The following is a 25,409-nucleotide window of genomic DNA, read 5'->3' on the forward strand; positions in this document are numbered from 1 at the left end:
TTTTTGCTTGTTGTTAGATCTGGGTCAAACATACATTTAAGGTGCTTTAACTGTTTAGATGCTGGTAAAATTTTAAACCACTCCTGTTGAACCTCCGGCAAACATGTTACTAACCAAAAGGTACAATCAACATACTGCTGAATCACTCAAAATAAATTCAGATGTTAGTTCTGAATGTGTTCAGTAATGTACAGGTTTCTAAAGGGGTTAAGTTCAAATAAAGCATTTGACCCAGGTTTGAGGTTGAAATTTGACAAACACAGTTTGTGAAGGTTCACAGCTGGCTGAGGCTCTGAGACCCAGTCTCTCTGGTCTTGTCTTCGGCTGGGCTTGGCTCCTCGTTCTTCCTAAAGCTGAGCCGGGCCACTTTCTTGTAGATCTTCTTGAAGGCTGGACTAGAGAAGTAGTAGATGAGGGGGTCGAGCATGCTGTTGAGGTAGGTTAGGCTGATGGTGATGGAGAAGGCTGTGTTCAGGCCTTCAAAAGAGTTGCAGTCTTTGGAGTTCTTGGTCCAGATCATCAGCTGGATGACATTGCTCGGGAGGAAGCAGACAGCAAACATGGCGGCCACCAGGACAATGAGATGGAGGGCCCTCTGGATCCCGCCATGCTTATCCAACTGGCGTTCCTTGAGCTTCATGACCACCTGGAGAGAGCAGAAGAGGATGACGGCTAGTGGTATGCAGAAGGAGAAGATGAAGACCGCCCTGTGCCAGGTGGGACTGGAGTCAGACCGAGGGCAAATAATGAAGCTGTTACAGCGGTTGGTGTCTAAAGCTTGGAAGTGTTGGGGCGCGGTGAGAAGATGGACGTTCAGGGAGATGGCGAGGGCCCACCCAGCAATCGCGGTGTAAACGGTCCTGGAGACGGTCATGGAGTTGATGGGGTGGTGAGGATGGACCACCCGGAGGTAGCGGTCTACGGCCACGGCGGTGAGGAAGAAGATGCTGCCCCCTCGGTTCATGGCCACCATGAAGAGTGAGATGCGACAGAACGCATCGCCAAAGATCCAGTCCACCCCCCTCAGGTAGTAGACAGCGCCAAACGGCAGGATCACGATGAGCAGGAAGTCGGCCAGAGCCAGGTTGAACAGGAAGACGGTGCTGCTCTTCCAGGGTTTCAGATAGAAACAGAAGATCCAGAGGGCCCCTCCGTTACCCAGCATTCCTAGCACACATTCCAGCAGGAGCAGAGGCGGCAGCATGTTGGAGAGCAGCTGCCCTTTGAATGCGCAACACGACTCGTTTGTCCAGACCATCTTCTCTTCTGACTCCAACCACGGCACCAGAGCTTTTAAAAATCAGAGGAGTATTTGTGACGCCAACATGAGCTGCCTTTAGAGGAAGTGGTCATACACACATAGATATGTCGTAGATAGACCTTGTGAGCTAAACCTACTTCTGAAGCAACATGTATCGCTCTATCATAAATGTTTATATAAATTCCCCCCATTTCAAAGCACTATAATGTTTGGAACATGTGGCCTCACAAGTATGAGAGAGCTCTCAGCACCTAGGCTTTCCTCTAATCTTTCGATTACCTTTGGAAACTATTATTGCTGTTTGTCAACATGAGGACCAAAGTTATGCCAATGAAAGTCAGAGAAGCCATTATGAGACTGAGAAACAAGAATAAAATGGTTAGAGACATTGGCCAAGCCTTAGGCTCACCAAAATCAACTGTTTGGGACATAAATAATGTTAATTATTTATGTTAATGTTAAGTACCTCCTGAGCTACTTCTTACAAATCATGTGCTCACTGAGTGTACATAGAGCTGGTTCATATCAAACCCACCGCCCCCCCCCTTATTTTTTTGGTGGGTTCCTGCTTGATGGTCACCACATACTTCCTGGTGTTTAGAACTGTATCACTGTCTATTTCTCATAAAAACTGCATGCTCAATGCATATTCATCCTTTATATGGCTTTATTAAAAAAGAAAAATAGAAGCGAATATCATGTTTTATTTAATTTTATTTTTATTACTTTATTTAATCAGGTGAGTCCCACTGAGATTGTTATCTCTTTTACAAGGGAGCCCTTAAACAGCTTTGACATCACAAATGTAGATTAACAAGTTGGATTGTTAAAATATCAACCTTACGTAGATTTATCTGTATTTACTTGCAATATTATTGGTTGTGATTAATTATGGGTCACATTTTCTTCTGGGTGGGGCGACATTAGCTCAGGCAGTAAGAGCAGTCGTCTGGCAGTTGGAGGGTTGCTGGTTCCATCCTGCCCTGGGTGTGTCAAAGTGTCCCTAACCCCCAAATGCTCCTGGCGAGCTGGTTGGTGCCTGTAAGTGTATGGTGTAAACAGGCTTTCCATTTTCTCTCTTTTTTAAAACTAGACCAGCTTTTTTCAATATTATATTCTTCTCTATACTTATTCCCTAAAAGATATACAATTGTGTTCAAGAAAATAGCAGTACAACATCAGTAACCTGATGAACCACTGTTATTAGTGGTAGTGATATTTCTGCATGACAAATTATTTACTTGTAGATGTAGTAGTGTTATAGAAAAACAACAGACCCAACTGACTCATTCATTGAAAGGGGCATGTTCAAAATAATAGCAGTGTGGAGTTTAATTGTCATTAATTGTCCCTTATTAAGGAAGAATGGAAGCAAATGTTTCACACATTGTTATAAAATATATTTCCTTCTGAATTGCTAAGTAAAATTGCCATTCTAAAACATTGTGTCATGTGGGAGGTAATACCCGTTGTTACCAGCAGATGGCCGAGGATCATTGTTTGCACCTGTTCCTCATTGGCGTTAGGGGAATTACCTCCCGGGAGCATATTTAGGCCCAGTACTGACAATCCTTCAGTGCTTGTGTGTCAACTGTTCGCTCTTGCGCCAAGCCGGTAAAGCACAAGGTAGACTCTGTCAGTCTTTGAGTCAGGTACTGTGCTGGTGTTTTCAATCAAACAAAACGGGTAAGGAAGGCGTTCAGTATTCTTCTATTGTACACTGGCGCCTTCCTGTAAGGCCTTGTATTTTCTTTTATATTGGGACTCGTGTGAGTCGGGGGTAGAGGGACGTTGTCCCCGGTAATTGTATTTTGGTTTGATTTTCTTCCCGAGCTGCACCTCGAGGGTTTTATTTTCTCGTGCCTAGCATTTTTACACTAGGTTGTATTTTCTTTTCGGCGGTCCTGGTCTCCTACCGTCAGTGCTGTGTTTCTAGCACAAATTTGGTTTTGAGTTTCGCCCTGTTTCGGAGGGTTGTTTTATTTTTTCAGCCGTTTTGGGCTTAATTTCTGTTATCGTGCTAATTCGCCTTCGGGTTAGTTTTTGTTCCTCCCTCTGTTCTGGAAGTAGGGGTTATCGCCTTTGTTATATTGAAGTTTAGTGGCGAACACGTTCGTGTGCTCACTTAAAAAGGGTTTCCCCTTTAGTCGCTACTGGCTCTCCGCTCAACCCCATCCTCACACATTGTTCGGAGGAAAAATGTAATTTGATTAAAAGGTTGTTTTGGAGAGGGGAAAACATATAAACAAGTGCAAATTATAGGATGCTCAGCTAAAATGCTTTAAAATGGCAACAGAAACCTGAAACAAGCGCAAGAAAAAAAGCAACTACTGTTAAAACGGATCAAAGAATAGTCCGAATGGCAAGGATTCCACCATTTATCAGCTTCAGAAAGATCAAAGATGATCTACAATTACCTGTAAGTGCTGTTACAGTCAGAAGATGTTTGATCAATGCTCAGCTATCAGCAAGAAGCCCCATTAAAGCACCATTGTTGAAAAAACAGCATATGCAGAATCGGTAAAAATTTCCAAGGAACACATCGATTGGCCCAAAGAGAAATGGCGTAACATTCTGTGGACTGATGAGAGTAAAACTGTTCTTTTCGGGTCTAGTGGTTATCGACAGTACGTGAGACGACCCCCGGGAACTGAAATCAAGCCACAATAGCCTGTGAAGACAGTGAAGCATGGTGGTGCAAAAATCAGGCTATGGGGATGTTTTTCATACTACGGTGTTGATGTTTTATCGTATACCAGTGTAAAACCCCACGCTAACCCAATGATGGAATTTAGCGAGGGCCGAAGGGGTTTGCATGCTTGTCCTTCTGGTGTTGCTGGAAGAATATTAGTAGGATTAAATAGTAATGAGCCCTATGCGGAGAGTCTAGATCAGCTGATGAATAAACCACGTTACAAAGACAGTAGTACCACTCTGCCTTCCGCTCTTTACTGGTCTGGGCTGACCAAGAATCTCCACAGTAGGGTCAATACATCTACCTTCGTTATCTGACTCCATTTGAGATATCATTTAGAAATTTGGGTTTGAAACATACGCGAACCTCGGGAGTGATTACACTCGACTCTTACCGGCGCCACCATTACTGAATATATGCTCCCGGGATTAGCATTATTGCTGAAATCTCAGTTCGGTGGAGAACTCAGAGGCTGAGGGTCTAGCCAACACAATACATGCAAAACACTGCCATGACAGTTGCGACCCCAGGTCAGAGTGTATTTAGAGGGCTCCTTAGAATTAACTTGACAGGAACCGGCGTATAAACGCCCATGGGTTCCCTTCGCGACAAATTACAAGAGCCATACACCAGCAATCCTTTTATAGGCCGAACGTGACTGCCTTTCCCAGCTTGGAAACAACCACGAATGTACCAAGCCGCTGATCAGTCGGTCTTTGGTCACCATTTCCCCCTGAGTATTCAGTTGTAATTTAGGCTGAAAAGGTGCAAGATGAACTAGAGTCATGGAGGTCACGCAAGTTACAAACAAAATAGTTTATTCGCAGACAGGTAGGTTATTAGCTTTAGAATATCACAGTCAATTACAAAATACACAAATTAAGAATAGAGATAGAGTAAATAATCATACCTAGCCTGCTTTGGCTACACACAAACACAGAGTATAGAATATGCCGTGTGGGAAGTCGAATGCGATCTTCCGCTGCTACACATACATACATACATATGCACAAGACATGTTGTGTGGGAAGTCGAATGCGATCTTCTGTTGCTGCACATGCATAGAACGTGCTGTGTGGGAAGTCGAATGCGATCTTCCCAGATTGGTCTGTCTCCCTTGCTTTTATGCCAAATCATATGTTTGGACCAGGCGGCAGTGCCATAAATCAACCTGGAGGGGTGGTCAAATCTGAAATTTAGACCTCCACCCTTGGGGGTTGTTAAGTAGGGAAAATGAGATGATTACCAAGAGAGGACATGCAGGTATTCCCTTGAGTTACTGAAACTATGGTTCATTGAACTCCATTTGGTATGAAATGTATCTCATCCGATTCCTTGATTTTACCGGATCACATCCATACCAAACAGATTACCCTTATGTTTTATTATGTTGCAGTTATCATGAAACTTCCCTCCTGATTATCCATTCTACATGCACTCCCGGTTACCATTACATAAGACTTAATACAATAATATAAGGATCACATGGACAATGTTTTCAAGGTTTTACTGGGTCTATTTACTATCTTAATAGCAGTTTTGAATATTTAATCTAGGAGAGCAGTCACCGGTGTAATGACAGCAGTGCCCAAATGAGGGCACTGTGGGAGTGTCCGGAGCCTATCCCAAAGGTGATGGGTTACAGGCGCCTTCTCTTCCCATGACCCCTGTGACCTCTTAACTAAAACACAGCCACAGTCCATCTTCCCCTTATCTCCAAACCTCCCCAAAGGTAGTCCAAACAGTCCAGTCCAAAAGGTTACAAGACATTCTATTACATTACATTATTGGCATTTGGCTGATGCGCTTATCCAGAGTGATGAACAGTTGATTAGACTAAGCAGGAGACAATCCTCCCCTGGAGCAATGCAGGGTTAAGAGCCTTTCTCAAGGGCCCAACGGCTGTGCGGATCTTATTGTGGCTATACCGGGATTAGACATTGCGTGTCCCAGTCATTTACCTTAACCACTATGCTACAGGCCACCCCATCATATCTATGAATGCTGTAGTTGGGATGTATGATGCTATAAATATGTATTTGTGCCTCTCATGGTAATATACCTTTTGGATAAACCTGATTTGGATGAATGAAAGGACAGGAGACAAAACCCCAGATTGCTTGGTTTCTTCTCCTTATCTCCAAAATCTAGGCCTTAGTTCTTGCCCCTAAAAACGGGTCACCCATCTGTAATTTACCGCCAAACTCCCACCAGTGAGACCTTGGTCAGGGAGCTAAAACAAATGGCTTCTACAGAGACAGCTTTTGCCCAGTTTCCCCTCGGCTCCTGGATGGTTATGATATCAAAGGTAGACTGTTACAAAAACTAGACCATTACACCAGTCGCACTGAACCAATCAGAATAACACCAAACATTACTATATTCTGACCTGGGATTATCATGAAACATCTTTATGCCATCTCCAGTATTCCTGTGCTCAAACCCTGTAAGGAATGTGAGAGAAGGGGGGCTCCCCAGGGGGCCCAGGAAGGCTCCTCCAGGAATCCTTCTCTAGCTCTCCCCCACAGACATGTGTGCCAAAAGGTGGGGACTAACAATGCATGCTCCGGGCGGGGGAAGTCAGCAAGCTGACCAGCGCATGACACCAAATGTTACTTATGACTGGTTTACACCAGGGACCCTGTAAACCCCAAATCCGCATACAGAATATATACATTTCCCTCTGTATTCATATCAACATTACATTGCACTTCACAGAAAGAATAGTGAGGATGAATTGTTGAATAAAGCTTTTTGTTACATTCAAGCATTTTGCATACCATGTACACTCCTATCCAGAGTGACTGATGCAGTTTAATTTTATTTTTTAACATACAATCCCATTTATAAAGCTGGATATTCAAGATTAGGAAAACAGCACCGCACCTAGGAACCTGGGTCCCTATTATGCAACATTGCCACACATCAAATCTTGGACAATTAAATCATGTGCACAATTAGACCTGGCAAGCTGGCCAGCAGCCTATCACCATTGGTGTGAAAAATACTGTTGAAGATATGAGGTATATCTTCCTGTGTTACCTGGCTGGAGGTTATTCCAAGTTTGAGTCAAGCCGCTTCAGTTCAGTCCTTTGTTCCCCCTGTCAGTGGTGTCGAGATAAGAAGCAGTCCAGTCTAGCCAATCTTTCGTATCACAGATGAAAATTTCATATACAGACAGGGATAATTCAAATGAATACCAGAGGTGATTATGAATCAAAACCACACAAGATTCAGCCGTTACACATTTTGTTTTTTCTTTTTCTTTTTGCTTGTTGTTAGATCTGGGTCAAACATACATTTAAGGTGCTTTAACTGTTTAGATGCTGGTAAAATGTGAAACCACTCCTGTAGAACCTCCAGCAAACATGTTACTAACCAAAAGGTACAATCAAAATGCTGTTGAATCATTCAAAATAAATTCTGATGTTAATTCTGAATGTGTTCAGTTATAAAGGGGTTAAGTTCAAATAAAACATTTGACCCAGGTCTGAGGTTGAAATTTAAGAAACACGGTTTGTAAAGGTTCACAGCTGGCTGAGGCTCTGAGACCCAGTCTCTCTGGTCTTGTCTTCGGCTGGGCTTGGCTCCTCATTCTTCCTCAAGCTGAGCCGGGCCACTTTCTTGTAGATCTTCTTGAAGGCTGGACTAGAGAAGTAGTAGATGAGGGGGTCGAGCATGCTGTTGAGGTAGGTCAGGCAGAGGGTGATGTAGAAAGCTGTGTACAGGCCTTCAAAAGAGTTGCAGTCTTTGGACTTCTTGGTCCAAATCATCAGCTGGATGACATTGCTCGGGAGGAAGCAGACAGCGAACATGGCGGCCACCAGGACAATGAGATGGAGGGCCCTCTGGATCCCGCCATGCTTATCCAACTGGCGTTCCTTGAGCTTCATGACCACCTGGAGAGAACAGAAGAGGATGACGGCTAGTGGTATGCAGAAGGAGAAGATGAAGACCGCCCTGTGCCAGGTGGGGCTGGACTCAGACTGAGGGCAAATGATGAAGCTGTTACAGCGGTTGGTGTCCAAAGCCTGGAAGTTGTGGGGCGCAGTGATAAGATGGACGTTCAGGGAGATGGTGAGGGTCCACCCAGCAATCGCAGTGCACACTCCCCTGGAGACGGTCATGGAGTTGATGGGATGGTGAGGATGGACCACCCGGAGGTAGCGGTCTATGGCCACGGCGGTGAGGAAGAAGATGCTGCCCCCTCGGTTCATGGCCAGCATGAAGAGTGAGATGCGACAGAACGCATCGCCGAAGATCCAGTCCAGCTCCCTCAGGTAGTAGACGGCACGAAACGGCAGGATCATGATGAGCAGGAAGTCGGCCAGAGCCAGGTTGAACAGGAAGACGGTGCTGCTCTTCCAGGGCTTCACATGGAAACAGAAGATCCAGAGGGCCCCTCCGTTACCCAGCATTCCTAGCACACATTCCAGCAGGAGCAGAGGCGGCAACATGTTGGAGAGCAGCTGCCCTTTGAATGCGCAACACGACTCGTTTGTCCAGACCATCTTCTCTTCTGATTCCAATCAGGGCACCAGAGCTTCTCAAAATCAAATGTATACTTGTGACGCCAACTTGAGCTGCCTGTAAAGGAAGTGGTCATGCACACATAGATATGTCGTAGATAGACCTTATGAGCTAAACCTACTTCTGAAACAACATTTATCGCTCTATCATAAATGTTTATATATATTCTCCCCATTTCAAAGCACTATAATGTTTGGAACACGTGGCCTCACAGGTATAAGAGAGCCTAGGCTTTCCTCTAGTCTTTCGATTACCTTTGGAAACTATTATTGGTGTTTCTCAACATAAGGACCAAAGTTATGCCAATGAAAGTCAAAGAAGCCATTATGAGACTGAGAAACAAGAATAAAATGGTTAGAGACATTGGCCAAGCCTTAGGCTCACCAAAATCCACTGTTTGGGACATGAATAACATTAATAAGAAGAAAGAGCACTGGTGAGTTCAAATCGCAAAGGGACTGACAGGCCAATGAAGACCTCCACAACTGATGATGAATGGTAAATGTCTGCATTTATACAGCACCTGTATCCAAAGTGCTGTGCAGTTGATAGTCATTCACCCATTCTCACACACACATTACATCACATTACATTAATGGCATTTGGCAGACGCTCTTATCCAGAACGACGTACAACAAAGTGCATACCCATAACCAGGGATAAGTGCGCTGAAAGAACCAAGAGGGAAGTACAATTTCACTGCTACCTGTACAACAAAGATAAGGACCAGGGCTTATTTTTAAATTCTTCTTTTTTTTACGAACAAATAAACAAACAAACAACAAAGCAAAAGTGACCAAACTTAACTATCCAAACACTGCTTACCTAGCCAAAAAAAAATACCGATACACAAAATAAATCACACACACAAACAAGGATTGGCTGCCATAGAGGGCACCAACCAGCTCGTCAGGAGCATTTGGGGGTTAGATATCAGGAACACTTCAACAGACCCAGGGCGGGATCGAACCGGCAACCTTCCGACTGCCAGGCGACTGCTCTTACTGCCTGAACTACTTCTTCCAAATCATGTGCTCACTGAGTGTACCCCCGCCCCCGCATATTCTTTTTGGTTGCTGAACAGCTTCCTCAAATCGAAACTGGCCATGGGTTCCTGTTTCATGGTCACCACATAGTTCCTGTTGTTTAGATTATCATTGTCTACTTCTCAGAAAAGCTGGCGTCATTCATGCATATTCTTGCTTTCTCAACCAGTTTCCTCCATCAAATTCTTAAGAAAGTAAAACGGAAGAAACACACGTCTGAATATTAAACAGCTTTGACATCACAAATTTAGAGCAACACGTAAAATATCAACCGTACGTAGATTTCTCTGTATTTACTGGCAATACTACTGCTTGTGAATAATTAGGGGTCACATTTCACAAACAATTGAACTTTGGGGACCTTACCCTTCTTGTGTTTATTCTTCTCTTCCTCCTCCCCAGTAAGGGAAGCCTCTCTTCCTCTAACATCCTGCTTTGGAGAGTGCTCTGCAGATGAAGAGGGGAAAATGACAAGTTGCCAAAGGTTTTTGGACAAGTGCAAGGTGGCTGCATTTAGCTGGCTCGGGCAGGTACTCACAGTACTACAGGAGGGGGAGAGAGGGAAACACCAAGCTCAGGTGGCCAATGGCAGAATAGTTCCCACCAGTGAAGGACTGATCCTGTCGCCCTCATCCAAACACGTACTCCAGTGCAAGGGGCCTCAAACTCTGGCCCTGGAAAATCACAGGGTCTGCTGGGCTTTTTTATTTGTCTTTAAATTTGCACCCAAATTAGGTTAATTGATCCTTGCTTCACAGAGTGAATTGATTGGATCAACTTACTAAATCAATGACCTGACATCAAACAATGTTGACCCATCCTTGCATGCTCACTCACTCAGAGGCCATAACCACATTTTCACCTGACTCTCCACCCATAACACAGGAAGCTCCGTCTCTAAATTTGCTGCAGCCCCTGTACCACGATGCAGCACCAGAGACAAGTGATACTGACTGGAACAGCAAAAGCAACACAGGAGGAAGCTGAGCATCTGGTGTTTCTACAGAATCTGTACAGGAACTATTGGCCTCCAAATTCCCCAGATCTCAATCTGATCGAGCATCTGTGGGATGTGCTGGAACAACAAGTCCGATTCTTGGTGGCTCCACCTTGCAAACAGGACTTAAAATCTACCATTTTAATTAAGCATGGTAAATCCCTTCCCCCTCTCCATTTAGTCCCTCCAGTAAGTCCTCCAACCATTCAAATGCAAATAAAGCCTCACACCCCTCCATAAGAAAAATGGAAAGGATTTTCCAGAATGTGTGCAAATGTGAAAGGTTGATTTCTCAAAACAGTGGTTTGCAAAAGCATAATGTTCTATTGAGTATTTGGTCAATTTTGGCAAATGATAGTGGCGGCCAGTAGCATAGTGGTTAAGGTACATGACTAGGACCCGCAAGGTCGGTGGTTCCATAAGATCTGCACAGCCATTGGGCCCTTAACCCTACATTGCTCCAGGGGAAGATTGTCTCCTGCTTACTCTAATCAACTGTACGTCGCTCTGGATAAGAGTGTCTGCCAAATGCCATTAATGTAATACCTCATTTTGTCACTCTCAATGGACTTTAGTGTTGTGATAAAATAATGCAAATTTTGTGAATTTCCCAGTAAATTATGAGTTTGGTCACATTTGTTTGTGATCTATTGAGTATACACAAATAGCTGTCACAATCACAGTCAATTAGGCTGTGTGCTGTTTCTTGTTATAAGATCATGGAACCAATGAACCAGTATTACATTCTTCAAAAATGAGGAAGGGTATGGTGTATACCTCTGCCAAAGTTTGCACCTTTCACTGCCGATATCTGTACAGAGATTGCTTTGGCCAGCCACACAAAGAAAATGAATCAGTTGCACCATGATTTCTTAAATACAATTTTATTTTGCGGTGGAATTCCCCTTTAAGCCTATAGACATCTGTCCTTTGCAGTTGGTTAAATATATTGCAGGTCTTATTCGCCAGCCTTAGACAAAGGGTGATCAGCCATTCCTTCATGTACCTCCACAGTAGAGCACTTTCAGAGGGTACCTGCCATCTGAGACACCTCTATGCTCCATTCTGTTGTCTGGTGAATCAAGTTCTGTATTTTCAGTAGTAGCCATTCTGTCTAATCTAGAATGCAAAGAGATCATCAGTTTTTATGCATCCCTATCTCTGGAATATGCTGCCATCTAGCGGAATACAATTTTAATTGAAAGACTTTTAGACAGATTGCATATTGGGACGGGACTCTGAATGCCAGAAGTAATGCTGATTAAATAAAATAAACAATTACATCTTTAGAATCATATTTTATTAATAATGTGACCTTGTAAACCCCAAATCAGCATACAGAATATGCATTTCCCACCATATTCATATAATTAAAATTACATTGCACTTCACAGAAAGAATAATGAGGATGAATTGTTGAATAAAGCTTTTTATTACATTCAGGCATTTTGCATACCATGTACACTCCTATCCATAGTGACTTACACAGTTTCATTTTATTTTTTAACACACAATCCCATTTATAAAGCTGGATATTCAAGATTAGGAAAACAGCACCGCACCTAGGAACCTGGGTCCCTATTATGCAACATTGCCACACATCAAATCTTGGACAATTAAATCATGTGCACAATTAGACCTGGCAAGCTGGCCAGCAGCCTATCACCATTGGTGTGAAAAATACTGTTGAAGATATGAGGTACATCTTCCTGTGTTACCTGGCTGGAGGTTATTCCAAGTTTGAGTCAAGCCGCTTCAGTTCAGTCCTTTGTTCCCCCTGTCAGTGGTGTCGAGATAAGAAGCAGTCCAGTCTAGCCAATCTTTCGTATCACAGATGAAAATTTCATATACAGACAGGGATAATTCAAATGAATACCAGAGGTGATTATGAATCAAAACCACACAAGATTCAGCCGTTACACATTTTGTTTTTTCTTTTTCTTTTTGCTTGTTGTTAGATCTGGGTCAAACATACATTTAAGGTGCTTTAACTGTTTAGATGCTGGTAAAATGTGAAACCACTCCTGTAGAACCTCCAGCAAACATGTTACTAACCAAAAGGTACAATCAAAATGCTGTTGAATCATTCAAAATAAATTCTGATGTTAATTCTGAATGTGTTCAGTTATAAAGGGGTCAAGTTCAAATAAAACATTTGACCAAGGTCTGAGGTTGAAATTTAAGAAACACGGTTTGTAAAGGTTCACAGCTGGCTGAGGCTCTGAGACCCAGTCTCTCTGGTCTTGTCTTCGGCTGGGCTTAGCTCCTCGTTCTTCCTCAAGCTGAGCCGGGCCACTTTCTTGTAGATCTTCTTGAAGGCTGGACTAGAGAAGTAGTAGATGAGGGGGTCAAGGGTACTGTTGAGGTAGGTCAGGCAGAGGGTGATGTAGAAGGCTGTATCCAGGCCTTCGAAAGAGTTGCAGTCTTTGGACTTCTTGGTCCAGATCATCAGCTGGATGACATTGCTCGGGAGGAAGCAGACAGCGAACATGGCGGCCACCAGGACAATGAGATGGAGGGCCCTCTGGATCCCGCCATGCTTATCCAACTGGCGTTCCTTGAGCTTCATGACCACCTGAAGAGAGCAGAAGAGGATGATGGCTAGTGGTATGCAGAAGGAGAAGAGGAAGACCGCCCTGTGCCAGGTGGGGCTGGAGTCAGACCGAGGGCAAATAATGAAGCTGTCACAGTGGTTGGTGTCCAAAGCCTGGAAGTGGTGGGGTGTGGTGAGAAGATAGACAGTCAGGGAGATTGTTAGGACCCACCCAGCAATCGCGGTGCACACGGTCCTGGAGACGGTCATGGAGTTGATGGGGTGGTGAGGATGGACCACCCGGAGGTAGCGGTCTACGGCCACAGCGGTGAGGAAGAAGATGCTGCCCCCTCGGTTCATGGCCACCATGAAGAGTGAGATGCGACAGAACGCATCGCCGAAGATCCAGTCCTCCCCCCTCAGGTAGTAGACGGCACGAAACGGCAGGATCACGATGAGCAGGAAGTCGGCCAGAGCCAGGTTGAACAGGAAGACGGTGCTGCTCTTCCAGGGTTTCACATAGAAACAGAAGATCCAGAGGGCCCCTCCGTTACCCAGCATTCCTAGCACACATTCCAGCAGGAGTAGAGGCGGCAGCATGTTGGAGAGCAGCTCCCCTTTAAATGCGCAACACGACTCGTTTGTCCAGACCATCTTCTCTTCTGACTCCAACCAGGGCACCAGAGCTTCTCAAAATAAGTATTTGTAACATCAACATGAGCTGCCTTTAGAGGAAGTGGTAATAAGCCACAGGCATGTAGTTATGTCTGAAAAAAATGTGCCAACTAAACTTACTTCGGAGACACCATTTAGATGCTCTCTCATAAATGTAGCCAGGTGATGCGAGGTGGCAGCATTTGGCCGGCTCGGGCAGGTACTCGCAGTACTACAGGAGTGGGAGAGAGGGGAACACCAAGCCCAGATGGCCAATGGCAGAATAGTTCCCACCAGTGAAGAAGGACTGATCCAGTCGCCCTCATCCAATCACGTACTCCAGTGCAAGGGGCCTCAAACTCTGGCCCTGGAAAATCACAGGGTCTGCTGGGCTTTTTTATTTGTCTTTAAATTTGCACCCATTTCAGACTCAATAAACTAGGTAAATTGATCCTTGCTTCACAGAGTGAATTGATTGGATCAACTTACTAAATCAATGACCTGACATCAAGCAATGTTGACCCATCCTTGCGTGCTCACTCACTCAGAGGCCATAACCACATTTTCATCTGACTCTCCACCAGTGGAGGCTGGTGACTTCCAGAATTGAGGAGGCCATTTTTTTCCGCTTGCTCACTTCACTCGCGATGGAATGTTCCCTGTTCTCTTATCTGTCTTTGTGCTGGCCAAAGGCATACTATTTGGAGTGTAAGCTACAGTCAGAAAGTTCTGGCTGATGAAATTCATTGTGCAGAGCTTAGCCTTTTGCCTTCCTGAAGAAATGACATTGCTGTAAGTCTATGAGCCTGCCTGATAATTAAGCTGAGAAATGACATTTGGATGTAATATAAATGCCAAGTGAACATGTGTAAAAGGCAGGAATTTTAATTATGTAGTTAAAAACAATTTTGTTTAGCTTACATTTTTCATTCTTCTACAGCTTCAACATGTAATCACCAATTTAATCAAGTTTAGCATATAAAAAAGATAAGATAACACTTTCTTTATCATATGTAGTTTTATTCAATATATTTAATATAAAATATGTAAAAATATGGTTCCAGTTGGCTTTATCTAACGTTAACGTTATCCACTAGAGGGCAGCACTCTATTCGTATTTAGAGTGAATTTCCTCACAGAGCAACAATTCGGTAATTTGATATGGAAGATTATTAAATTGACTTGTAAAATTGACTTCTAAATTTCCTGAAAAGCACAAGTTGATAGGACACTCGTAGCCACTATGGCGAGTGTTTGTTTGACTGAAGTGACTAGCGAATTCTCAAAATGGCTTCTGTGTTGAATAGGAAAGGAAAGGATAGTTGATTCCAAATGAACCAGTAGCATGTGATTGGACGAACAAAATGTCAATCTTTCAGCCCTGGACACAATGCATGGTGAGGCCAGGCCTCCGTTGCCCACCCATTTTCAGTGATCTGGCCAATCACATATTGGCATGAAAAAAAATGCATTACATTGACTTCTATGAGAATCTCATTTCCTAGGGGAGGCCTGGCCTGGCCTGATAGGGAAATCTGGCCTGTTGCTTTACAATTGCAATATTGGGTTTTAGCCATGGGAAAATTTAGATTTATGAACAAAACTAAAATAATATGAATATAAAAAATAAAAAATATGTTTTTTGTTAAAATAAATAAATAAAATAAATATATTTATTGTTTTTTTAAAATCTCTCTCTTCTCTCAAATTATTGGGGAGGCCAGGCCTCCTCCACCTCTATGGAGGAGCCTCCACTGCTCTCCACCCATAACACAGGAAGCTCCGTCTCAAAATTTGCTGCAGCCACTGTACCACGATGCAGCACCAGAGACAAGTGATACTGACTGGAACAGCAAAAGCAACACAGGAGGAAGCTGAGCATCTGGTGTTTCCACAGAATCTGTACAGGAACTATTGGCCTCCAAATTCCCCAGATCTCAATCTGATCGAGCATCTGTGGGATGTGCTGGAACAACAAGTCCGATTCTTGGTGGCTCCACCTTGCAAACAGGACTTAAAATCTACCATTTTAATTAAGCATGGTAAATCCCTTCCCCCTCTCCATTTAGTCCCTCCAGTAAGTCCTCCAACCATTCAAATGCAAATAAAGCCTCACACCCCTCCATAAGAAAAATGGAAAGGATTTTCCAGAATGTGTGCAAATGTGAAAGGTTGATTTCTCAAAATTGTGGTTTGCAAAAGTTTAATGTTCTATTGAGTATTTGGTCAATTTTGGCAAATGATAGTGGCGGCCAGTACCATAGTGGTTAAGGTACATGACTAGGACCCGCAAGGTCGGTGGTTCCAAAAGATCGGCGCAGCCATTGGGCCCTTAACCCTACATTGCTCCAGGGGAAGATTGTCTCCTGCTTATTCTAATCAACTGTACATCGCTCTGGATAAGAGCGTCTGCCAAATGCCATTAATGTAATACCTTATTTTGTCACTCTCAATGGACTTTAGTATTGTGATAAAATAATGCAAATTTTGTGAATTTCCCAGTAAATTATGAGTTTGGTCACATTTGTTTGTGATCTATTGAGTATACACAAATAGCTGTCACAATCACAGTCAATTAGGCTGTGTGCTGTTTCTTGTTATAAGATCATGGAACCAATGAACCAGTATTACATTCTTCAAAAATGAGGAAGGGTATGGTGTATACCTCTGCCAAAGTTTGCACCTTTCACTGCCGATATCTGTACAGAGATTGCTTTGGCCAGCCACACAAAGAAAATGAATCAGTTGCACCATGATTTCTTAAATACAATTTTATTTTGCGGTGGAATTCCCCTTTAAGCATATAGACATCTGTCCTTTGCAGTTGGTTAAATATATTGCAGGTCTTATTCGCCAGCCTTAGACAAAGGGTGATCAGCCATTCCTTCATGTACCTCCACAGTAGAGCACTTTCAGAGGGTACCTGCCGTCTGAGACACCTCTATGCTCCATTCTGTTGTCTGGTGAATCAAGTTCTGTATTTTCAGTAGTAGCCATTCTGTCTAATCTAGAATGCAAAGAGATCATCAGTTTTTATGCATCCTTATCTCTGGAATATGCTGCCATCTAGCGGAATACAATTTTAATTGAAAGACTTTTAGACAGATTGCATATTGGGACGGGACTCTGAATGCCAGAAGTAATGCTGATTAAATAAAATAAACAATTACATCTTTAGAATCATATTTTATTAATAATGTGACCTTGTAAACCTCAAATCAGCATACAGAATATGCATTTCCCACCATATTCATATAATTAAAATTACATTGCACTTCACAGAAAGAATAATGAGGATGAATTGTTGAATAAAGCTTTTTATTACATTCAGGCATTTTGCATACCATGTACACTCCTATCCATAGTGACTTACACAGTTTCATTTTATTTTTTAACACACAATCCCATTTATAAAGCTGGATATTCAAGATTAGGAAAACAGCACCACACCTAGGAACCTGGGTCCCTATTATGCAACATTGCCACACATCAAATCTTGGACAATTAAATCATATGCAGAATTGGACCTGGCAAGCTGGCCAGCAGCCTATCACCATTGGTGTGAAAAATACTGTTGAAGATATGAGGTATATCTTCCTGTGTTACCTGGCTGGAGGTTATTCCAAGTTTGAGTCAAGTCGCTTCAGTTCAGTCCTTTGTTCCCCCTGTCAGTGGTGTCGAGATAAGAAGCAGTCCAGTCTAGCCAATCTTTCGTATCACAGATGAAAATTTCATATACAGACAGGGATAATTCAAATGAATACCAGAGGTGATTATGAATCAAAACCACACAAGATTCAGCCGTTACACATTTTGTTTTTTCTTTTTCTTTTTGCTTGTTGTTAGATCTGGGTCAAACATACATTTAAGGTGCTTTAACTGTTTAGATGCTCGTAAAATGTGAAACCACTCCTGTAGAACCTCCAGCAAACATGTTACTAACCAAAAGGTACAATCAAAATGCTGTTGAATCATTCAAAATAAATTCTGATGTTAATTCTGAATGTGTTCAGTAATAAAGGGGTTAAGTTCAAATAAAACATTTGACCCAGGTCTGAGGTTGAAATTTAAGAAACACGGTTTGTAAAGGTTCACAGCTGGCTGAGGCTCTGAGACCCAGTCTCTCTGGTCTTGTCTTCGGCTGGGCTTGGCTCCTCGTTCTTCCTCAAGCTGAGCCGGGCCACTTTCTTGTAGATCTTCTTGAAGGCTGGACTAGAGAAGTAGTAGATGAGGGGGTCGAGCGTGCTGTTGAGGTAGGTCAGGCAGAGGGTGATGTAGAAGGCTGTATCCAGGCCTTCGAAAGAGTTGCAGTCTTTGGACTTCTTGGTCCAGATCATCAGCTGGATGACATTGCTCGGGAGGAAGCAGACAGCAAACATGGCGGCCACCAGGACAATGAGATGGAGGGCCCTCTGGATCCCGCCATGCTTATCCAACTGGCGTTCCTTGAGCTTCATGACCACCTGAAGAGAGCAGAAGAGGATGACGGCTAGTGGTATGCAGAAGGAGAAGATGAAGACCGCCCTGTGCCAGGTGGGGCTGGAGTCAGACCGAGGGCAAATAATGAAGCTGTCACAGTGGTTGGTGTCCAAAGCCTGGAAGTGGTGGGGTATGGTGAGAAGATGGACAGTCAGGGAGATGGTGAGGACCCACACGAAGATGGCGACACACACTCCCCTGGAGACGGTCATGGAGTTGATGGGGTGGTGAGGATGGACCACCCGGAGGTAGCGGTCTACGGCCACAGCGGTGAGGAAGAAGATGCTGCCCCCTCGGTTCATGGCCACCATGAAGAGTGAGATGCGACAGAACGCATCGCCGAAAATCCAGTCCTCCCCCCTCAGGTAGTAGACGGCACGAAACGGCAGGATCACGATGAGCAGGAAGTCGGCCAGAGCCAGGTTGAACAGGAAGACGGTGCTGCTCTTCCAGGGTTTCACATAGAAACAGAAGATCCAGAGGGCCCCTCCGTTACCCAGCATTCCTAGCACACATTCCAGCAGGAGTAGAGGCGGCAGCATGTTGGAGAGCAGCTCCCCTTTAAATGCGCAACACGACTCGTTTGTCCAGACCATCTTCTCTTCTGACTCCAACCAGGGCACCAGAGCTTCTCAAAATAAGTATTTGTGACATCTACATGAGCTGCCTTTAGAGGAAGTGGTAATAAGCCACAGGCATGTAGTTATGTCTGAAAAAAATGTGCCAGCTAAACTTACTTCGGAGACAACATTTAAATGCTCTCTCATAAATGTAGCGAGGTGATGCGAGGTGGCTGCATTTGGCCGGCTCGGGCAGGTACTCGCAGTACTACAGGAGAGGGAGAGAGGGAAACACCAAGCCCAGATGGCCAATAGCAGAATAGTTCCCATCAGTGAGGAAGGACTGATCCAGTCGCCCTCATCCAATCACGTACTGCAAGGGGCCTCAAACTCTGGCCCTGGAAAATCACAGGGTCTGCTGGGCTTTTTTTATTTGTCTTTAAATTTGCACCCATTTCAGACTCAATAAACTAGGTTAATTGATCCTTGCTTCACAGAGTGAATTGATTGGATCAACTTACTAAATCAATGACCTGACATCAAGCAATGTTGACCCATCCTTGCGTGCTCACTCACTCAGAGGCCATAACCACATTTTCATCTGACTCTCCACCCATAACACAGGAAGCTCCGTCTCAAAATTTGCTGCAGCCCCTGTACCACGATGCAGCACCAGAGACAAGTGATACTGACTGGAACAGCAAAAGCAACACAAGAGGAAGCTGAGCATCTGGTGTTTCCACAGAATCTGTACAGGAACTATTGGCCTCCAAATTCCCCAGATCTTGTAGCGTGGGAAGCTAAGCGGAGAGCCAGGGGCGACCAAAGGTAGAACCTTTTTTAACCAACACGCGAACGTGTCAGTCACTAAATCCCAGGGAGAACCGAAATAGGGATACCCAGCTAGGAACAGGACTTCTCCCGGAACAATGGGAGGAAAGGAAATTAAACAAACCAAACTTAGAAATCGCAAACAGAGAAGTAGCTCAAAAACGGCTAGAGAACGTAAAACAAACCTTAAATAACTAGGGCGAACCAATAACTTTGGTACCGTGCCAAATAGCTGGGCACTGAGTGAAAACCAAAAGAAAATACAACCTAGCGAGAAAAGCTAGGCACGAAAATAAAAACCTCGAGGCGCAGCTCGGGACAAAAATGCAAACCAAAATACAACACCGGGGACAACGTCCCTCTACCATCGACTCACACGAGTCCAAAAGAAAAACAAAACCCTTGAGGAAGGCGCCAGCACACACAACACTTCCAGCTGTACGCCTTCCTTACCTTTTAGATATTTCTCCTTTTTAGCAATGAGAGAATTATCCACCAGCACCGTACCTGACTCGTATAGGTTTAGAGTCTACCGGGCGCTTTACCGGCTTTGTGCCAAGGGCGAACGGTTGAACACAAAAGCACTGAAAACTAGTCGATGCTGGTCTTAAATACTCTCCCTGGAGGTAATTCCCCTGGAGAAAACGAGGAACAGGTGGAAACAATATCCTCGGCCATCTAGTGGCACCAGTGAGAATTACCTCCCACCATGACAGGACCCCCCTACTAAGGAGCGACCCCAGACGCTCCTTTAGCCCCCCGCCTGTGAAACTCACGAATCAGTTTGGGGTCTAAAATATCCCTAGAGGGAACCCAACAGCGTTCCTCCGGCCCGAAACCTTCCCAATCTATAAGGTATTGTCTCCCTCTGCCTACGCGACGTTCCGCCAGGATGCGACGGACGGTGTAGACCGGGCCCCCGTCAATTAATCGAGGAGGTGGTGGAGGAACTTCCGCAGGTGCCAGTACGCTCGTCGACACGGGCTTGAGACGGGAAACATGGAAGGTAGGGTGGATCCTCATGGAGCGAGGCAACTGGAGGCGCACCGTGACGGGGTTGATCCTCCTAATAATTTTAAAAGGTCCCACGTATCGAGGGGCAAGCTTACGCGACTCGAGCCTCAATGGCAGATTGCCATACCCGCTGCCCCACCCTATAGCAGGGCGCTGCTCGACGACGCCTGTCGGCCAGCCTTTTCTGGTTGGCCGTAGCTCTTAAAAGGGCCACTCGCACTTTCCTCCATGTGGCCCGGCACCGCCGAACAAAGGCTTCAGCAGAGGGCACTTCACCCCCTCTCTCTAGCTCCGGGAACAGAGGCGGGGGATAGCCAAATTGTACCTCAAACGGTGAGAGACCTGTGGACACATTTAGTAACGTATTGTGGGCGTACTCCGCCCATGTGAGCTGGCGGCTCCATGACGTGGGGTTGTCCATAGCCAGACACCGGAGCGTGTTCTCGAGAGTTTGGTTAGTGCGTTCTGTCTGCCCGTTGGTCTCTGGGTGGAAGCCAGACGAAAGGCTCACCGAGGCCCCCAACAGAGAACAGAACGCACGCCAGAACCGGGAAGCGAACTGGGGTCCGCGATCAGAAACCACGTCCTGTGGGAGACTGTGAAGTCTAAACACATGATCTACCACCAACCTAACGGTCTCCCCTGCCGATGGTAATCTTGGCAGTGCCACAAAATGAGCCGCCTTGGAAAAACGGTCCACCACCACTAGAATGACCGTTTTACCATCCGATGGTGGCAACCCCGTGATAAAGTCTAGCGCGATGTGACTCCATGGGCGCTTCGGGATGGGTAACGGACGTAGCCACCCTGATGGTGGTCGGTGGGAGCCCTTGCTGCGTGCGCAAACTGGACACGCGGCTACGAATTCACGGACATCCTTTTCCATCCCGGGCCACCAGAACCGTCGAGACACCAAATCTTTGGTGCGGTGGACCCCGGGATGCCCCGCCAGCCGTGAGGAATGTCCCCATTGTAGTACTTGGGAACGGACCCCCGCAGGCACAAAAAGGCTACTAGGCGGACCCCCCCCTGGACCCGGATCTTGGCGCAGTGCTCTCCGCACTGCCGACTCCACCTTCCAAACCACAGGCGCCACAATTTGAACCCCCGACAGAATGGGTTCAGGCTCGTGCTCCCTATCTGCCTTGTCAAAAACCCGTGAGAGGGCATCTGGCTTGGTGTTCTTGGATCCGGGGCGGTACGTCATAGTAAATGAAAATCGCGCAAAAAAACAGCGCCCAGCGGGCCTGGCGCGAGTTGCGAGTCTTAGCCGATTGAATATATTCCAAGTTCTTATGATCCGTCCACACTGTGAACGGATGCTCCGCCCCCTCCAGCCAATGCCGCCACTCCTCCAAAGCTAGTTTGACCGCTAGCAGCTCCCTGTCTCCCACATCGTAGTTTCTCTCGGGTTGGGACAGCGACCGCGAGAAAAACGCACAAGGGTGCACCTTTTGGTCTTGGGGGGACCGTTGAGACAAAATAGCCCCTACCCCCAGCTCAGAGGCGTCAACCTCTACAATGAATGGTAGGGAGGGGTTCGGAGTTATTAAAATAGGTTCCGAACAGAACCTATTCTTCAACTCAATGAATGCAGCTTCCGCACGAGCTGTCCATACAAAACGCGTTGGGGCCTTCTTTGTGAGCGCGGCAATGGGTGCGACTACGGTGCTAAAATTACGGATAAAACGACGATAAAAATTGGCGAAGCCTAGGAACCATTGCACTTGTTTAACCGATTCCGGGGTAGGCCAATTTTTTACAGCAGAGATTTTATTCTGGTCCATCTCTGTTTTACCCGCAGATACAATGAACCCCAGGAAAGATACCGAATTAGCGTGAAACACGCACTTTTCAGCCTTCACAAAAAGGCGAGCCTCCAAAAGACGCGACAACACAGGTCTCACGTGGCGAATATGCTCAGAGATAGTGGCGGAGAAGATCAGGATATCATCCAGATAGACGAATACAAACCTCTCCAGCATTTCTCTGAGCACATCATTTACTAATGCCTGAAACACAGTAAGACCGAATGGCATGACGCGATACTCATAATGGCCAGAGTGTGTGTTAAACGCGGTCTTCCATTCGTCGCCCTCTCGTATGCGTACCAAATTGTACGCATTACGGAGATCTAATTTTGTGAACACCGATGCCGCCTGCAGGCGCTCAAACGCAGAGTTCATCAGCGGTAAGGGATATCTATTTTTAACTGTGATCGCGTTTAGTCCCCGGTAATCAATACATGGCCTAAGACTGCCATCCTTTTTTTTAACAAAAAAAAATCCCGCTCCCGCTAGTGACGAAGATGGTCTGATAAAACCATTCGCTAAGGCTTCGCGAATGTATTCTTTCATTGCCTTGCTCTCAGGCACTGACAAAGAATAGAGTGCGCCCCGGGGTGGGACTGTCCCTGGGTGTAACTCGATCACACAGTCGTATGACCGATGCGGAGGTAGTGTGGTCGCGCGCTGCTTGCTGAATACTTCTGCCAACTCGCCTTATACCCTCGGAACGTTGGTTGGTAGCGGAAATTCGATAGCCCCAACCATACGTTCCTCACCCCCACTACCTGTGGTCTGAAAAAAACTCTCAGTGTCCCAATCAGAGCCCTCACTGCCCTCCCCGTCGTCAGTAAGACGATTCCAATCACACATGGAGTCCCACTCCAGGCTCCCCTCCTGCTCCTCCTCCCCCTCAGGCACCCTGACACTAGGATTATGGGGCTCCCTAGCCTCCTCCTTGTCCAATTCGGACCCTATGTCAGTCTCAATAGGAGGGGTCGAGGAGTTATACACATGATTGGAGTGCTCATCACACTGCGGACCCCACCGGGACACCGGGTTGCTCCCGTTACCCCAGTTTATTTGTGGCTGATGCTTTACCAACCAGACATGTCCTAAAATTACCGGATAAACCGGAGATTCCACCAAATAAAAATATATACGTTCCCGGTGCCCCCCAAACGGGATACGCATAACCACTCGCTCCGTTTTGTGACGAACCACCCCGGAACCCAATGGGCGGCCGTCCAGCGCCGTAATGGATTGGGGCTGCGGTATAGACCGAACCGGCAGATTATTTTGCCTAGCCCACTGACGGTCAATAAAGTTGTCCACTGCCCCAGAGTCGATAAAGGCTTCTGTCCTCACTACGGCCCCCTTCCACGTCAGTTCGACGGGAAGCACTGTGCGAAAGCTAATACCTGCACCTGGTCCCACTAGTGACTCTCGCTCCACTAGTGGGACTGCTCTTTTGCTTTCCGGTCAGGACAGTTTTTTATTAAGTGCCCTGGCCGTTTACAGAAGAAGCACAACCATTCTCTCCCAGGCCGCCTCCTAGGACGCGCCAGCGTGGTGCTGTCAAGCTGCATGGGTTCCTCCAATTTGTGTACCCCCTGTCTCCGCTCCGCCTCTGTAAACTGGCTCAGGGAGGGCGGAACCGGCCAATTGAAACTGCCCATTCTGCCGGCTCTCTCTCGCTCACGTTCCCGAACCCGGTTGTCAATGCGAATCGCTGTCGATATTAGCGAGCCTAAATTCCCCGGTGGCTCCACTGTGGCCAGCGCGTCCCTGACCGGGTCTGACAGTGCGCACGTAAAGAGTGTCATTAGCGGTTCGTCCGCCCACCCCGTCTCCCCTGCCAGAGCCTGGAACGCCACTGAGAACTCTGCCACACTCTGAGTTCCCTGCCTCATCCACGTTAATCGGGCCGCCGCCTCTTTACCCGTGACATTGTGGTCGAATACTCTTGTCTCCTGCATTAGGAGCTGGGTGCTGCTCATTAGGGCGGATTGTGCCCGAATCAGCGGATCTGCCCAGGCCAGAGCGGTCCCGGTCAACAGGGATAAAATAAACGCTACTTGGGAATCCTCGGTTGAGAATCGTGAGGGTTGGGCTTTAAAAAAAATTAAGCACTGGGAAAGAAACCCCCTACATCTACCCGCCTCTCCCCCGTACCGCAACGGCAACTGTAACTTAGGTTCCCTTATTAGTGGTGAAATGGGCTGGGATGCGGATCCCGTAGATGGGGAGGAAGTGAGTGGCTGGGGGTTGTAGGGATGTGGTGCCTGTGCTTGTGGGGAATGGAACTCGCTTGCCAGTAATCGAAAACTATCGGCAAGCTCCATCAACACATCTTGCTGCCTGCCCAGCCTAGACAGGATCTCGTCCTGCCTCTGAAAAACAATGGTCTGCTGCTCGGTGGTAGCTGTCTGCTGGGTGTGCAATTCCTGCAACGCCTGCCCCTGCCTAGCTAGCATAGCCTGCTGAGCGGCTACCACCGCTTCTAGTGGGGAGTCTCCCATCTCCCTTCCAGTACTGGTCGCTGGTCTCTCCATGGTGGCTTTTGTGTTCTGTAGCATGGGAAGCTAAGCGGAGAGCCAGGGGCGACCAAAGGTAGAACCTTTTTTAACCAACACGCGAACGTGTCAGTCACTAAATCCCAGGGAGAACCGAAATAGGGATACCCAGCTAGGAACAGGACTTCTCCCGGAACAATGGGAGGAAAGGAAATTAAACAAACCAAACTTAGAAATCGCAAACAGAGAAGTAGCTCAAAAACGGCTAGAGAACGTAAAACAAACCTTAAATAACTAGGGCGAACCAATAACTTTGGTACCGTGCCAAATAGCTGGGCACTGAGTGAAAACCAAAAGAAAATACAACCTAGCGAGAAAAGCTAGGCACGAAAATAAAAACCTCGAGGCGCAGCTCGGGACAAAAATGCAAACCAAAATACAACACCGGGGACAACGTCCCTCTACCATCGACTCACACGAGTCCAAAAGAAAAACAAAACCCTTGAGGA

General features: G+C 46.0%; 4 protein-coding genes across 4 annotated transcripts; all 4 read right to left on the reverse strand.

Moving 5' to 3' along the window:
* Positions 1-274: 274 nt before the first annotated feature.
* Positions 275-1,258, reverse strand: LOC133139968 (hydroxycarboxylic acid receptor 2-like). Its single transcript, XM_061259458.1, has one exon. The coding sequence runs from the start codon at positions 1,256-1,258 to the stop codon at positions 275-277; it is 984 nt and encodes a 327-aa protein (XP_061115442.1).
* Positions 1,259-4,917: 3,659 nt separating this feature from the next.
* LOC133141065 (hydroxycarboxylic acid receptor 2-like) lies at positions 4,918-10,193 on the reverse strand. Its single transcript, XM_061261442.1, has 3 exons — positions 10,071-10,193; positions 9,899-9,979; positions 4,918-8,543 (listed from the first exon to the last, which is right to left on the reverse strand). The coding sequence occupies exon 3, from the start codon at positions 8,465-8,467 to the stop codon at positions 7,484-7,486; it is 984 nt and encodes a 327-aa protein (XP_061117426.1). The 5' UTR covers positions 8,468-8,543; positions 9,899-9,979; positions 10,071-10,193; the 3' UTR covers positions 4,918-7,483.
* Positions 10,194-12,055: 1,862 nt separating this feature from the next.
* LOC133141195 (hydroxycarboxylic acid receptor 2-like) lies at positions 12,056-13,718 on the reverse strand. The gene has a single exon (XM_061261639.1). The coding sequence runs from the start codon at positions 13,714-13,716 to the stop codon at positions 12,733-12,735; it is 984 nt and encodes a 327-aa protein (XP_061117623.1). The 5' UTR covers positions 13,717-13,718; the 3' UTR covers positions 12,056-12,732.
* Positions 13,719-17,051: 3,333 nt separating this feature from the next.
* LOC133141134 (hydroxycarboxylic acid receptor 2-like) lies at positions 17,052-18,994 on the reverse strand. Its single transcript, XM_061261546.1, has one exon. The coding sequence runs from the start codon at positions 18,789-18,791 to the stop codon at positions 17,808-17,810; it is 984 nt and encodes a 327-aa protein (XP_061117530.1). The 5' UTR covers positions 18,792-18,994; the 3' UTR covers positions 17,052-17,807.
* Positions 18,995-25,409: the final 6,415 nt, after the last annotated feature.

This window comes from Conger conger, chromosome 11 (assembly GCF_963514075.1).
Source record: "Conger conger chromosome 11, fConCon1.1, whole genome shotgun sequence".
NCBI lineage: Eukaryota > Metazoa > Chordata > Actinopteri > Anguilliformes > Congridae > Conger > Conger conger.

Coding starts and splice junctions, on each gene's coding strand:
- LOC133139968 (XM_061259458.1), bottom strand. CDS start 1,258: ATGGTCTGGACAAACGAGTCGTGTTGCGCATTCAAAGGGCAGCTGCTC.
- LOC133141065 (XM_061261442.1), bottom strand. CDS start 8,467: ATGGTCTGGACAAACGAGTCGTGTTGCGCATTCAAAGGGCAGCTGCTC.
- LOC133141195 (XM_061261639.1), bottom strand. CDS start 13,716: ATGGTCTGGACAAACGAGTCGTGTTGCGCATTTAAAGGGGAGCTGCTC.
- LOC133141134 (XM_061261546.1), bottom strand. CDS start 18,791: ATGGTCTGGACAAACGAGTCGTGTTGCGCATTTAAAGGGGAGCTGCTC.